Below are 14118 nucleotides of genomic sequence, written 5' to 3'. Positions count from 1 at the left end.
ACATCTTTTTAAAATCGTGTTTGAAACTAAAATAATTCCGTGCGTTTCTATACATTTAAATTATGATCGTGAGAAGTGTAGTTAAATATACATAGACTGTTAGGCTTATTTCTTATTTTTCCGTATGTTTGGTGTTTTTACAGCTTGTTTTCAGAACTCCTTTCGTAGGTCTCTTGCACTCAAACAACTTTTCTGTCTCGTGAATGTGGGACGACATGGTCAAGTAATCTGACAGCCGCGGATTTGAACCTTCGTCGCACCAAATATGCTCGCCCTTCCAACCGTGGGACGTTATAATGTTACGATCAATCTCACTATTCGTTGGTAAAGGAATAGCCCAAAAGTTGGCAGTGGGTGATGACGACTAGCTGCCTTCCCTCTAGTCTTACACTGTAAAATTAGGGCTAGCACAGATAGCTCTCTTGTAGCTTTGTGCGAAATTCGGGAAACCAAGTTTCTTAACACTAATGTTTCGGAATGTTTTTCGCAAATAACCGTTATGAAAGAACGAACACTAAAAATATTCAAAAATATAAATAGTAGATTTCAAAAGACCCACAAACTCGAGCGCTTTCAAATAGTTAACTTCGTTTTAATCCCTACTGAAGAAAGTGGTCGAAGTCTGTCTGGGTCTTTGAAACGTACCGTGTTTCCTAAATCAAGACTTCAAAGTATTCTATTTCCTATAGCTATTGATATTTATACCTCACTACAAGTTATTTCTCGAGTATCACAGTATCACTATGGAAACCCCGGTGGCACCATTTCCTCTTCCTCATAAAAGTAGTTGTATCCCCTATATTTATGTCCCTTGTCGGCAGTTCTTAAGTTTGTAGGCCCTTTGGACCCCCTTTTTAACTCGCACTCCAGGCAGTTAAGGGGCATATTCACGCCACTGCTAACCACTAAATGTCTTATTGGTGAGAATGCTAATTGTTGTTTCTGGTTTATCTAGATATCTCGTCACTACGGAGGGTGATATGTAAAGCTAGTCGTGTTAAAATGGATATCACTTTCGTAACTAATAAACCATCTCCGGGTTGTATTACGAGAACTGGTTTAATAATGTTCCAGTCTTTCTGTTTTTACTTCATTTTTATTCTTTTCCGTGAGGTTCCTCACGATGCTTACAAATAATTCATTTCAGTTTTAAATGTTTGTTTGTTTGCCTGTAGTTAAGCACAAAGCTAAACTTTGGGCTGTCTATGCTGCCCACCACGGATATCGAAACCCGGTTACTAGCGTTGTAAGTCCGTAAACATACCACTGTGTAAATGCTTGGTGTATGCTGACTTACCTACTGAACATATTAACGTTCATCATAAGAGGTTCTTTTCACAGACCTGTTGAAATTATGCCATACAGGTGTTTATTTGTTTTTTATCTGCTGTTGCATATATAGATCCAACGCCTCACATTTCCGTTCTATAATACGTGATACAATGCAGCGCCCAGTGGACGTATTTCAAGCCACGTTGTCCAGATTTGTCTCGCGTCTTTCCTGGATTACCATGTGCGTGTCACTTTTGACTACATTTTAAACTCATTCCTATAAACTGGTTTAGAAGGTATTAAAATATTTGTAAAATTAAATTTATTTTTAGTCAACTAGTTTAAAAGTATTACGTCCAAACTGGTGTGCTTCGATAACTTCATTGTGACTAGATAAACCTTAATAATACTCCCCCTCGACAAAAAAGGTTTTGGTTACATTTTTAACAAATGTTAATTTTATTAAGTAACTGTTAGCTGGTGTTACTAACGTGAATCGCAGTGCATTAAAATATATTCGTTGAATTTGCGTGAGTGTCAAAAACATATCACAGTCAGCACGCTATATCGAATAAAACATATCACAGTCAGCACGCTATATCGAATAAAACATATCACAGTCAGCACGCTATATCGAATAAAACTCGCTTTGCTTCCAGTTATTGTCTTGAAATATTTCTTTCGGCCCCATGCACTTCAGATTCTGTTTTGGTCACGTCAGGTACACGGCTGTAAGAAAGAGCCGCATTTACAAGCTGGCAAAGCGTGGTTATGACTAGTTATATCTGTCATAAGATATTAATATTAGGCCTATTATAGTTTTAACACTTTATTCTTTATCTAGTCCTTTAGAGATTTTGAAGAATTAGAAGAATGTATAACAACAGTGTTTTAACCACACTGTGTTCGCCAACATAGGGCTAAAATTTGAAGTGTATTAAGAGTTTATTTGTTTGTGTTTCTGAATTTCGCGCAAAGCTACACAAGGATTATCTGCGCTAGCCGTCCTTAATTTAGTAGTTTAAGACTAGAGGGAAGGCAGCTAGTCATCACCACCTACCGCCAACTCTTGGGCTACTCTTTTACCAACGAATAGTGGGATTGACTGTAACATTATAACGCTCCCACGGCTGAAAGGGCGAACATGTTTGGTGTGACGAGGATTTGAACCCGCGACCTACAACGCTAAAAACCGTTTCGATACCTGTGGTGGGCAGAGCACAGATAGCCCATTGTGTAGCTTTGTGCTTATTTCAAAACAACAATGACATCATGTAATAACTAAAAATTACTGTTATTACGAATATAAAAAAGCAAGCTATTTATTGTACTCGTTTAGAATATACGTGACATTAGTTTGCCACAAAGTGTCTAGTTAGAAAAGACCGCATGCGATTATTAAATTCGCGCAATAAACAGTCGTTATGCGTGTTCGTCACCAGTACATTAACAGCTATAAATCTAATCTAAGCCTGGGACATTCTTTTTAGAAATTTTCCACATTCTTGGCCATTAAAGGAGATAAAACTTATCTTTTGTGAGTTAAAAGCTTTTCCCTTTTTGTCTTCTTTTTTATTGGTGTCCTTTTTCTTTTAGTAAATACGCAACATTTCCTCTCTTGTCATTCTGCTTGTTTTTCTTTGAAGTCGTTGTTTAATAATCTCTATCCATGGCATGCAGGAAGGACGATTACTGGAACCATCTGCACATTTCAGTAGTTTAGGGACATTACATCAATTCTCATAATTTTTATTTGGAACGTAACTGATCTTAAACGTAAGGTTTATGACTGTTTCAAAGAGAAGTCTTCTACATCACCAATCTTTTAAGGTATACAATTAGATGCAGAATCTGTTTAGAAAATGACAGTAAAAATTGTCTGTTATATTGGAAAACTATGCACTCGTTCAATTCATTGTTATTGTTTTTTTCTATTGTTGCACTTCTGTTTCCATTGCTCTGAGATTTTTAAAGTTTCAAAGAGGAATAAATCACTTGACACTTATTCTAAACTGGAACGGGATATCGTTTGTGGAAAGGCGACACATCACCGAGTTCTATTGAATTCAAATCTCTTTCAATTTGATGGTCACCAGAATGTCTCGTACCCTCACTTCTGCTAACTGTATAAAGTTGTCAACATTTAAAGCTGTCAGTTAATTATCACGAATGTGTTACGTTTATGCGAGTACAGACTTGTGGGTTTGGTTTGTTTTGAATTTCGCGCGAAGCTTCACGAGGTTATTTGCGCTAGCCGTCCCTAATTTTGCAGTGTAAGACTAGAGGGAAGGCAGCTAGTCATCACCACCCACTGCTAACTCTTGGGCTACTCTTTTACCAACGAATAGTGGGATTGATCGTCACTGTATAACGTCCCCACGGCTGGGAGGGCGAGCATGTTTAGCGCGACGGGGATTTGAGATATGCAAGGTCAAAGTTGATCTGTTTTTAATAATAACAGTTCAAGTATAATATACATTGTTACAGACTCGTAAATGAAACATAGAGGAGGGTAACAAAATGTTTACCTGAATTGTCATTATTAAACTTTTCATTGTGATCAACAGAATTACTGTAGTGGCTCGGCCACCAATTTTGATTTTATATCTTTTAGTCGCCATCTTTTTTTTTTCTTTCTTGGAATCAATTTGTTTTACCGCTGGGCTGTTTTGAGTTTAGGTCTTTATTATAAACAGTGATAATGATCGAGCGTAACGCAGCATTCTACGGCTGTATCTATAAATATGTAATTCAAATATCGCGGAACCTGAGGAAGAGTGTGTTACAGTTTGAAAGAGTGAAACAAATTTGACATTGGCCAAAAGTAATTAATTTTTATTTACATTCTATTAATTAATCACGCCTTCAGTCTGTCTTGTTTTTTCTTCTGTCATTACAATTCTAAAGGGTTCTATGAAATTTCGCTACTTATTACCTCTCGTGAATATGCAATCATCTTCGTCCTTCGTTTCATTCTTTTTACCGCTATAAATTATTTAGGTTTAACGATCTGTACTATGCACAGACACTACAAAGTTGAAGATCTGTACTATGCACAGACACTACAAAGTTGAAGATCTCTACTATGCACAGACACTACAAAGTTGAATAACCGACAAGTCGAACGAACTTCATAGTCCATTTGAAAGTCCTGGATACTCGGATTTCTGTTGTATCAAGCCGGGTAACAGGAATGGAGACCAACGTCTTTTGTTCAGTTTAATTTCTCGTAAGCCTGTTTAAGGTCTGTATGGCTTTTTAGGAGAATTTTCACCATCATAGTGAAAACAGGAGGTGCAGCAGTTTGCAGAAAGTATAGTTTAATAACGTGGTGTAAGGTAACATATAAGTAAGAAAACATATTTCTCTGATTTACTTAAATATTGAAAAGCTTCTCTGATGAACAAAACAAGACGCGACTTTACGACTTTTAAAACGAGTCATGCGCGGTGAAACATTCGAACTCTGTAGCTTATTGTCGAATACTTTTGTTACAGTAGGTCCAGTTCATTCCTTTACACATGGAATCTCGTGCGAAGAAATATTTGCCGAAAATTGCATATCAGAGTTGGATTCACAAGCATGAAACAAGAAATGATTCTCGCAGACCGCTATCGAAGAAAGTCAAGAGATCATCAGGAAGATGGAGCTTTGTGCGATGATGGCGAGGATGAATATTGCTAACAGAAATAGCAAATTTTGAACTTTCTAACCAAATCATTACATCAATAATCAGTTGTTGTTAAGTTTTCTCTTCTTTTTTTTTTGTAGAAAAGTGAAATCTGCCGAAACGACTTCGCTGTCTCTATGACATTTCATTTTGTACATAATTTGTGTGTATATTTAATGTTTGTACTTGTTCATGTTCGTTCATACATAGTAACATTAATGTCTTCGTGCAATAAATGAATAGAGAACCGCAGCTTTTAATGGTTTTTAACAAGTTGATGACGTTGGTTTGATTTTGAAGTCAACTGAAAGATGAGTGGTAAAATGCTTCTTCAAGGAAGAAACCACGTTGCAGGTTTGGTTCTTGTGCTAATCCATTGGCTTGTGGTTGAAACTTTCCAAACAGGAAAGTTTACGAAGAAAGGAAAAAGTTAGTAGTGTTTGTGTACTATAGTTTTAACTAGGTTTAAGTTATTCTGACTACCGTAAGACATTATTAGAAAGTTCGAAACATTTCACTAGTTGTTGTTTTTAGGATACCAGGTTTCTGATGGCTTCCTTCGGTAAACTGGTTATTTGGTGCTGTTACCTTTTAATTTATTCTGAGCATCTCCAGATTTTTCTGTTATGTTGTTCCGTATAACTAGGCATGTCCTCTCAACTTCTTGAAAGTCTAGTCATAACAAATTACTAAAACAAGACATTTTATGGAATAACATGAAACGTTTGGCTTAAAATAATATGTGCTCCTAATATGTCAGTTTTTTTTTATATCTATCTAGTTCAGAAACCTTAGTTTAGTTCCGTTATCAAGTTCATTACTAACAAAGGTAAGTTTTGTATGTTTGTGTTTCAGCGCCAACTTACAAAATAAGATGTTTTCACTGTGCCAACCGAGAGTAAGGAACCCACACCCCACACACACACGTCCATTTTCTTTTAACATTAAAGGTCCTTAAGCCTTGAGCCTTCGGAGTCTGAATTAATAGGAAACTGTCAATACGTTATTAAAATATCGCATACAAATAACCTTGTTTTAGAATTGAATTTGTATAAATAAAACATTAGCACAAACAGCACTACTCTGACGCTTTCTTGTTCAAGTTAACCATTATTCAGTTTTAGTTTATATTATAAAGTTTTTTTTATTATGATACTCGCTTCATATGACTATTATTGTGTAACAAATATTGTGTACTGGTAACAAGAACACGTGCTTACCACTGTTACATTTCGAGTAACAACAGGTTTGTGGCTGTCGTTCGCTACAAATTATATAAAATCGGGTGTTAAAATTCTGTATCATGTGTAGCCCGTAACAATAGGTGAGAGAGATTTATATTAATGTTAACACCAAGTAGAGGCACGGCATGGCCAAGTGGCTTAAAGCATTCGACTCCGACTACGAGGGTCCCGGGTTCAAATCCCCATCGTCCTAAATATGTTCGTCCTTTCAGCGGTGGGGCGTTATAATGGAACAGTCAATCCCACTATTTTTTGGTAAAAGAGTAGCCCAAGAGTTGGTGATGGGTAGTGATGACTACTTGCCTTCCCTCTACTCTAGTTTGTGAATTATTTTTTGCCATCGCTTCGGTGCATTTTTCTATCCAATATAAAACAAGTATTTGTTTTTTTTTAATAAACTGTCAAAATAATTAATTATTTAAGTCTCGGAGTAACGTTTACCCCGTATGATAAATTAAAACTTTCTTTTTATAGTAGGTTTTCAGATTGAGTTTTGCAAAACCCTTATACTTTGCTTGCCTATAAAAGCGTTAAATAGATTAATTGCCTAAAATTTATGTAGTGTCATATTTTATGTACAAAGATTAAATTGGAGTTATAAAGAACTATATTGGTTGTAATGTGATGTAAATTCCGAAACGAAATTAAACTCGCAAGAAATAGCATTTAGAATATTTAGCTTTTATTGGATTAAACAGATTGAGAAGTGAAAACGCCATATGTAAAACCTTTCGACGAGTTTCAATACCTTTATTTTAGTCGACTGAATTTTATTTTTTCAAAACGAAGCTCTTACTTGATTTTGAACCTGATATATTGGTGATTAAGACCTCCTGTAGTTTCCAATAAAAGAATTATTAGTACACATAGGCTCGGAAATAAAAGTATTTTAACCTAGAGGCAAGTCCGTGTATAATTGGCCCAGCATGACCAGGTGGTTAAGGCACTCGACTCGTAATCCCCGTCACACCAAACATCCTCGCCCTTTCAGCCGTGCGGGCGTTATAGTGTGAAGGTCAGTCCTTCTATTCGTTGGTAAAAGAGTAGTCCAAGAGTTGGCGGTGGGTGGCGATGACTAGCTACCTTCCCTCTAGTCTTACACTACTAAATTAGGGACGGCAAAGCGCAGATAGCCCTCGAGTAGCTTTGCGCGAAATTCAAAACAAACCCAACCGTGTATAATTCGATAAAGAATTGAGTTTCGGATGTTTTTAACGTTGTAAATGTGTAAAAATAAAGAATTATTTGAAAATTCTGTGATTACTTGACATACCGATTTGGGAACTTCCATCCCTTACTTATAAGTAAACCTAAGCAAATCGAAAAAGTACGATTAGGCTTCATAAAGTAGTGGAACGTATGTTATATACATTTTTATTTTTTAATTTCGTGCAAAGCTACACGAGGACTATCTGTGCTAGTCGTCCCTAATTTTGCAGTGTAAGACTAGTGAGAAAATAGCCAGTCATCACCACCCACCGCCAACTCTTGGGCTACCCTTTTACCAATGAATAGATTGACCAGAACATTATAACGTCCCCACGGCTGAAAGAGAGAGCATGTTTGGTGCAACAGGGATTACACCAAACGCGACCCTTAGATTACGAGTCGAACGCCTTAACCCACCTGCTCATGCCGGGATTGTTATATACATTGTGTTTTGAAGTGTATTTTACTCACGTAATAATGCCATATTTAGAAACAATCAGAATATTTTACACATCCTAGCACATTATTATGAGGGTCAAAACACTTTAGTTATTCTTTCACAATTGTTCCAATACTGATTTTTTTTGTATTTTAAATTTGTAGAAATAAATAATTATTTAAACATTCAGACTTTTTTATTTACTATATGCAGATTGTCAAAAGAATCAACACCTTTAGAAATTATTTTTAAAGTTTTATTGCTGTTTTTTATCGTTGATATAACACAAAATCTGACTTTTTATTCGAGTCACGAGCTTATACTCAGATGGTGTTTGAGAAAAGTGTAAAAGTTGGTTTAAAATAATTACAACTTTTAAAAACGTTAGCAGCAATACTAACAATACAATACAAAATGTATAATACTAACAATACAAAATGTGTAATATTTTAACGTATAAAAATTCCAAAATAGGGAGGATGTTAAGTATTTCAAATAATATTTAAAAATTTAGAGAAGGTGCGTGTTTAGAACCTAAATATTTGACAAAAAACAGCAAATACCATTTTATTAAATACTAATATATATATATATATATATATAAATATTTCAACACGATTTTTATTCAATTATTTATAACAGTCATATAGCTGTTTTTAAGTTTTGTTGTCTCTATCTTTTCAAGTATGCTTGGGAACAAGTTCTCGAATGTACAAACCTAACGACTTACAAAGCCACAACAAGAACCTTTTGGAACGGTATATTAATTGCACGTATGTTGAAGGGAACTTAGAGTTGACTTGGTTAACTGTAAGTATATCTCTTCTGTTCATTTTTTAATACGCAAATTAAATAACTTGTGATGTAAATGTTAAATTATAATTCCTTTAGTGACAGAATAATCAAGTTGTAACGATGTATGATTGGACAGAATAAATAAAATTTACATATTATACAGTAATATTATGACATTCATACATTGTTACTAAGGTTGGTTTACTGTTACCACTGGCTCATTCAATTAATTAAAAAAAATGCTTTCCAGATGTTCACATGTACATGGTGTCCGCAAGGGTCAGTTGGTTAGGGCGATCGACTCGTAATCTTAGGGTCGTGGATTCGAATCCCCGTCAAATCATACATGATCGCTCTTACAGCCGTGAGGGCATTATAATTTTACGACCTATCCCACTATTCGTTGGTTAAAGAATGGCCCAAGAGTTGGTGATGGGTGGTGATGACTAGCTGCCTTCCTTCCTTCTAGTCTTACACTGCTAAATTAAGGACGGTTAGCACAGGTAGCCCTCGTGTAACTTTGCACGAACAATCAAAACGAAACAAAAACACGTATCTCAAGACGGCCGGTGTGAGTATTAACACTTTTACTAATAAAGTAGATAACATTTCGACCTTCTTAGGTCATCTTCAGGTTAAGAAAGAGAGAGTTTACAACTGGTACGTTGCAGTTTGGTCATCACAAAACAGAAACACGTTTACATGATCTCTCTTTTATATAGATCATTGTGGAGAAATATATTTTAAGTCAGAAACAATTACAAAACCGTTTCATGTTAATAAGTATATGTTAAACTAATTTTATTTTCGTAGCCTTTATTCAGTAGGTAACAAATTTATCGTATTACGGTATTTTCAGATAGGTTAGTAAGATAGTTTTCCTGGTTTGATTAACTACATGTTTACGATACTTACTCTTTTGTTTATTTATATATACCTACTTTGTGCTGTTAACTGGCCAAACAATAGAAATATTCAGTTTCATCACATTAAATCATGATGCAATCCAATGTAATTAGTCAAAATACTTTTTAAATTTGATATGCGAAGTTTTTGTGTTGACAGTTTCGCGTAAAACCGACCTTAATCTTGAACTTACAGCCTAGAGGGAAGACAGCTGGTCAGCTCACTTAACACCAACTTTTACGCTATTTCTGAGTTACTGAACGTATAATTTGACCAAGAAATTATAACAGTTGTGCACTGAACAATCCGACAGTCAGAAAGGGTAGAGTAGCTCACGTGTTTCCCTCTCCCTCTCTCATCATGAATACTAAAGATGAACAATCCTTAGTGCTGAAAGGGTGTTCATGTAACGTTCAATCCCACTATTCGTTGGTAATAGAGTAGCCCGAGTGTATGTAGTAGGTGGAGATGACTAGCTGCCTTCCCTCTATAGTGTTACACTGCTAAATTATGGATGGCTAGCGCAGATAGCCCTCGAGTTGCTTTGCGCGAAATTCAAAACAAAGCCAAATCTTCCCAAAGTGTTTTGTTTCCCCAGTAAACAACGGTTATGAGTACCTTTCGTTTGTTAAATCATATCTGTTATAATAATACCAACGCTTTCTTTGTTCTTAAAGTAATCATGCACTTCGTTTAAACGGCTGCAAATATACTTTAATGGGCAATTTATACAACAGCATATTAAAAGCTCATCAAAGCTTTTAGAAAAGTCTGATGTTAGGTCGTAGAACAGTGTAGTAAGTTTACTCATTGGTACTATTAAGTACGGTAAAGTTTAGCCCTAACTTAACTAAAACAGAAAATGTACACAAACTACAGTATTAACTTATATCTTTATCGAATATAGGCCGTACTTAATAAAGGATTAATTAGTGCTAGGCCTAACAGAAGTAGATTTACAGATTTCGGTGTCTGCGATTAGAATTACTTTGTACTAATATACAAGCCCGTCAAAAATGACGTAAAACTTGCTAAAATTAAACCCTTCAATACGTTTTCAACTTTGCTGTCAGGAAATAAACATAAAGAACATTCTAGCTTAGGGAAACCAAATCCAGTCATGAGTAATATCTCCTTTATCCTTTGTCCAAGTGTTCATCGATTACGGTTATTCTCTAATCACATCAGTTTATTAATGTAATAATTCTCTTAAAACCACATTTCTTGTAAACACTCGATCGTATTTCAAAAGCTTCTCTTCATAACAGATGACAAATTAATTTCACTCAGTGCTGAATAAATCCTTGGTATAAAAACTCTTTCTTTGATAGACTTTTATATAGTAGAAAAATGTCGACATTTAGGAGCTGTTTACACCTGTGTTAGCGGTTGAGTTCAACTAAAATTGGAACGGTCAATGAAAAGAAATATTATGGGAGGAAAGGTGGAACTGAATTCATGCAATTTAGAGAAATTGTGCGACACCTGGTTTTCTAATTGTTCTAGAAATCCTGTAATTAAAGAAGTGTTGTTGCAGTAAAGATACGGTCAAATTAGTATATTTAAATGTAGGATTTCTAGAATAATCATAAAAGCCAAGTGTCGCATAATTTCTCTAAATTTTTTGAGTTACACGAGTCTAATTCCACCTTTCCTTCTATTAGATATATATGTGTGTGTGTATTATAACTATGCTTTCCATGATTGTGTTCTCATACACCACATAATCGTATTTGTTTCTTGTTTGTTCCACCAAATTTTCTAACAGATAATGTTTAATAGCAACAACATTTTTTTATGTATTTACTTTAATATGTTTTTGTAGGACGAAATTGATTTGACGTTTCTACATGACATAAGGGAAGTCACAGGCTATGTCCTGGTCTCGTTTGTAAGTGTTAAAAGGATCGTATTTCCCAGTCTGATGATCATTCGAGGTCGTAATCTCTTGATGGTAAATGGGATGCTCAAGAATCAGTCTTTTTCACTTTTCATCAACCACAGTTCCATAGAATCGATAGAGTTTCCAGCTCTTAGAGGTATTTACTCTTTCATTTGTTCGTAATGTAATTCTGTTTTTATTTCAGTGAACATATTTTCAAAATGTAAATAAAGCTGTATATTAATCATAGAAGGCTTCGCTGAAGGATAAATAATTAATTAAAATTTTTAATGGAGGACAAATTATGTGCTAAAAAAACGTGTATACAAACTTGAATTAACTTTTTGGAAATTCTTGCAGGTGCTGCATCTACCAACTATTAACCAAACTAACAGAGATCGAGATTTAGCTGCAGCCCAACATTTACAGTCTGAGTTATAAACTGCACAACTACTCAATTAAACTAGAGACTATTCTGTAAACTACACAGCTACTCAGTATTAACTAGAGACTATTATATAAACTATACAGCTACTGAATATTAACTAGAGACTATTCCATAAACTACATAGCTACTTAGTAGTAATTAGAGACTATTCTATTCAATAAAACCTTGTGAGAATTCCAATTACATCAAATGATAAACAGTTTTGTTTCACTAATTCTGCTATGCTTATTGCTTCTGATATTTTGGTCTTTAGTTTGTAGGCCCGGCATGGCCAAGCGTGTTAAGGCGTGCGACTCGTACTCTGAGGGTCGCAGGTTCGCATCCCCGTCGCGTTAAACATGCTCGCCCTTCAGCCATGGGGGCGTTATAATGTGACGCTCAATCCCACTATTCGTTGGTAAAAGAGTAGCCCAAGAGCTGGTGGTGGGTGGTGATGACTAGCTGCTTTCCCTCTAGTCTTACACTGCTAAATTAGGGACGGCTAGCACAGACAGCCCTCGAGTAGCTTTGTGCGAAATTCAAAAAAACAAACAAAAAAAAACAAACTTTAGTTTGTAATATTTATACACATTAATTACAATGTTCAGATCATTAGAGTTTTGTTTTCCTAGTAATAGAATTCTGATATTTAGTTGTATATCAGTTATCAGATGTTCCAGCTCCCATGTTGTTCTTTTAAAGGTGAATTTTCAACAGATTTAATAATTGCCTGAGAAACTGTACTTTGGTTAGGTATAATTCCTGTGTGGTTGCCATATTTTTAAACACTTTAGCTTTTGAGTAAAAAATGAAACAAAATATGCGAGTCCTCGAACTCAAGTTCCTCTCGGTTGTTCGGCTGTTTCCGTGACGTTTTACAACTATGACGTAATAGTTGCCAAACACGTTTCGTTGCGCGCCGACCATTTTGTTCCTTTCAGTGCTGGTGTTTTATGTAAATCTGTCGGTGCTTTTTTTCGGATTACATACTTTGTGAGACTATTTCTTGTTTTGACATTGCTACTTTATGTTTGTTTTAAGATAACATGGTTTACTGCGTTGCTTATGGTTGTAAAAACGGTTCGGCATCGGGCAAAAGCTTCTTTTCGTTTCCGTGCAAGAAGAAGGAACCGGCAAGGTGGCGACAGTGGGTGTGGATGGTCAATAGGAAGAACTGGACTCCTTCACACCATGCAAAGTTTTGTCAAGATCACTTTGAACGCTCATGTTTTGTGTTGGATCCCACTGTTTTGGATGACTTGAGATGATTAAGTAGGATCATAGTTTTGGATAAATAGTATCTTTAATTGTAGGTTAAACTCAAATATACTATTTTACGTTTAACTGCATCTTAAAAAATACACACTCGTGACTTGGCTCCTCATCATTCAAGTCAACAAATTCATAGTATGATGCTTCCAAGACATCGATATTCAGGCAATTTCCATCACAGCCTCGAGTCTGGGTAATGCACTCTTCATCTTTTAATCGGTTTGACACCTTGTTGTATGAGCGACAACAAACGCACTCTCTCCTGGTTGGCATCTGCTCGCATAAACCACACCTATACCTTGCACAGACATACGAAACATGTCATATAAATTATACATTTATGGTAAATATTAAATTAACTACTCAGACTGCTACATCTAGTTTGATTTCATAGACAGAATTGTGATGTATAATTAAAATTCATTTTGTTACGAGTCACAAATACCCGGTACAATGACTGTGGAAGGGCTGAGTATTAGTTACCATAGTCGGCAAAGTATAAACAAATAAAACCCAGTTTGTGATACCAATAATTTATAAACACCAGGCAGGTTTCGATATGTTTAAAACTGCACGTGAAATAATACAGACCATATTTGTTGTCATGACTTAGGCTTATCATTCTTCCACTGGAGGTATGACCGACTCGCAACCGGCCTGCGCGCTATCAGTGTCACTCACAGTACCGCTACTCTCGCACGTCGAACTGTCCTCATCACTAGAACTTGTCAGATCTGTGTCAAAAGTAACTGTTCTAGGTTCGTTCAGAGTAGGTTCGAATTGATATGACACTGTTCAGAACACAAAGTCAAAACAGACTCCGCCTCTGTTTCTCCGTATGCACTGGCCATGTTTATTTACATTCAACGCGCTGGCGTTGGCAACTATTACGTTACAGTACTTTTCCTAGTGGCAAACGTAAAAACTAAAACGTTCGGATTGCCGCTCGGAAAGGGCTCTTTCTGCACTAAGTTCTATGTTTCATTTATTAGCACATATTTT

The 14118-nt window shown here is 35.7% G+C and overlaps 1 protein-coding gene across 8 annotated transcripts in view; it reads left to right on the top strand.

Moving 5' to 3' along the window:
* The window catches only part of LOC143255978 (epidermal growth factor receptor-like), a 142921-nt gene that overhangs the window by 72524 nt on the left and 56279 nt on the right, over positions 1-14118 (top strand). For 4 of the 8 annotated variants that reach the window (XR_013030947.1, XM_076512477.1, XM_076512481.1 and 1 more), the window contains exons 2-4: positions 4770-5371; positions 8520-8644; positions 11361-11574. Coding sequence is in view for 7 of the 8 variants with exons in the window: in XM_076512477.1 (XP_076368592.1) it covers positions 5254-5371; positions 8520-8644; positions 11361-11574 (457 nt within the window). In the remaining variant the exon portion in view is untranslated. The remainder of the gene's footprint in view (positions 1-4769; positions 5372-8519; positions 8645-11360; positions 11575-14118) is intronic. The other 4 variants (XM_076512479.1, XM_076512480.1, XM_076512478.1 and 1 more) reach the window with 3 other exon arrangements.

This window comes from Tachypleus tridentatus, chromosome 7 (assembly GCF_004210375.1).
Source record: "Tachypleus tridentatus isolate NWPU-2018 chromosome 7, ASM421037v1, whole genome shotgun sequence".
Lineage (NCBI taxonomy): Eukaryota > Metazoa > Arthropoda > Merostomata > Xiphosura > Limulidae > Tachypleus > Tachypleus tridentatus.
Note: the sequence above shows the minus strand (reverse complement) of the source record. Positions and strands in the feature narration are given on the sequence as shown.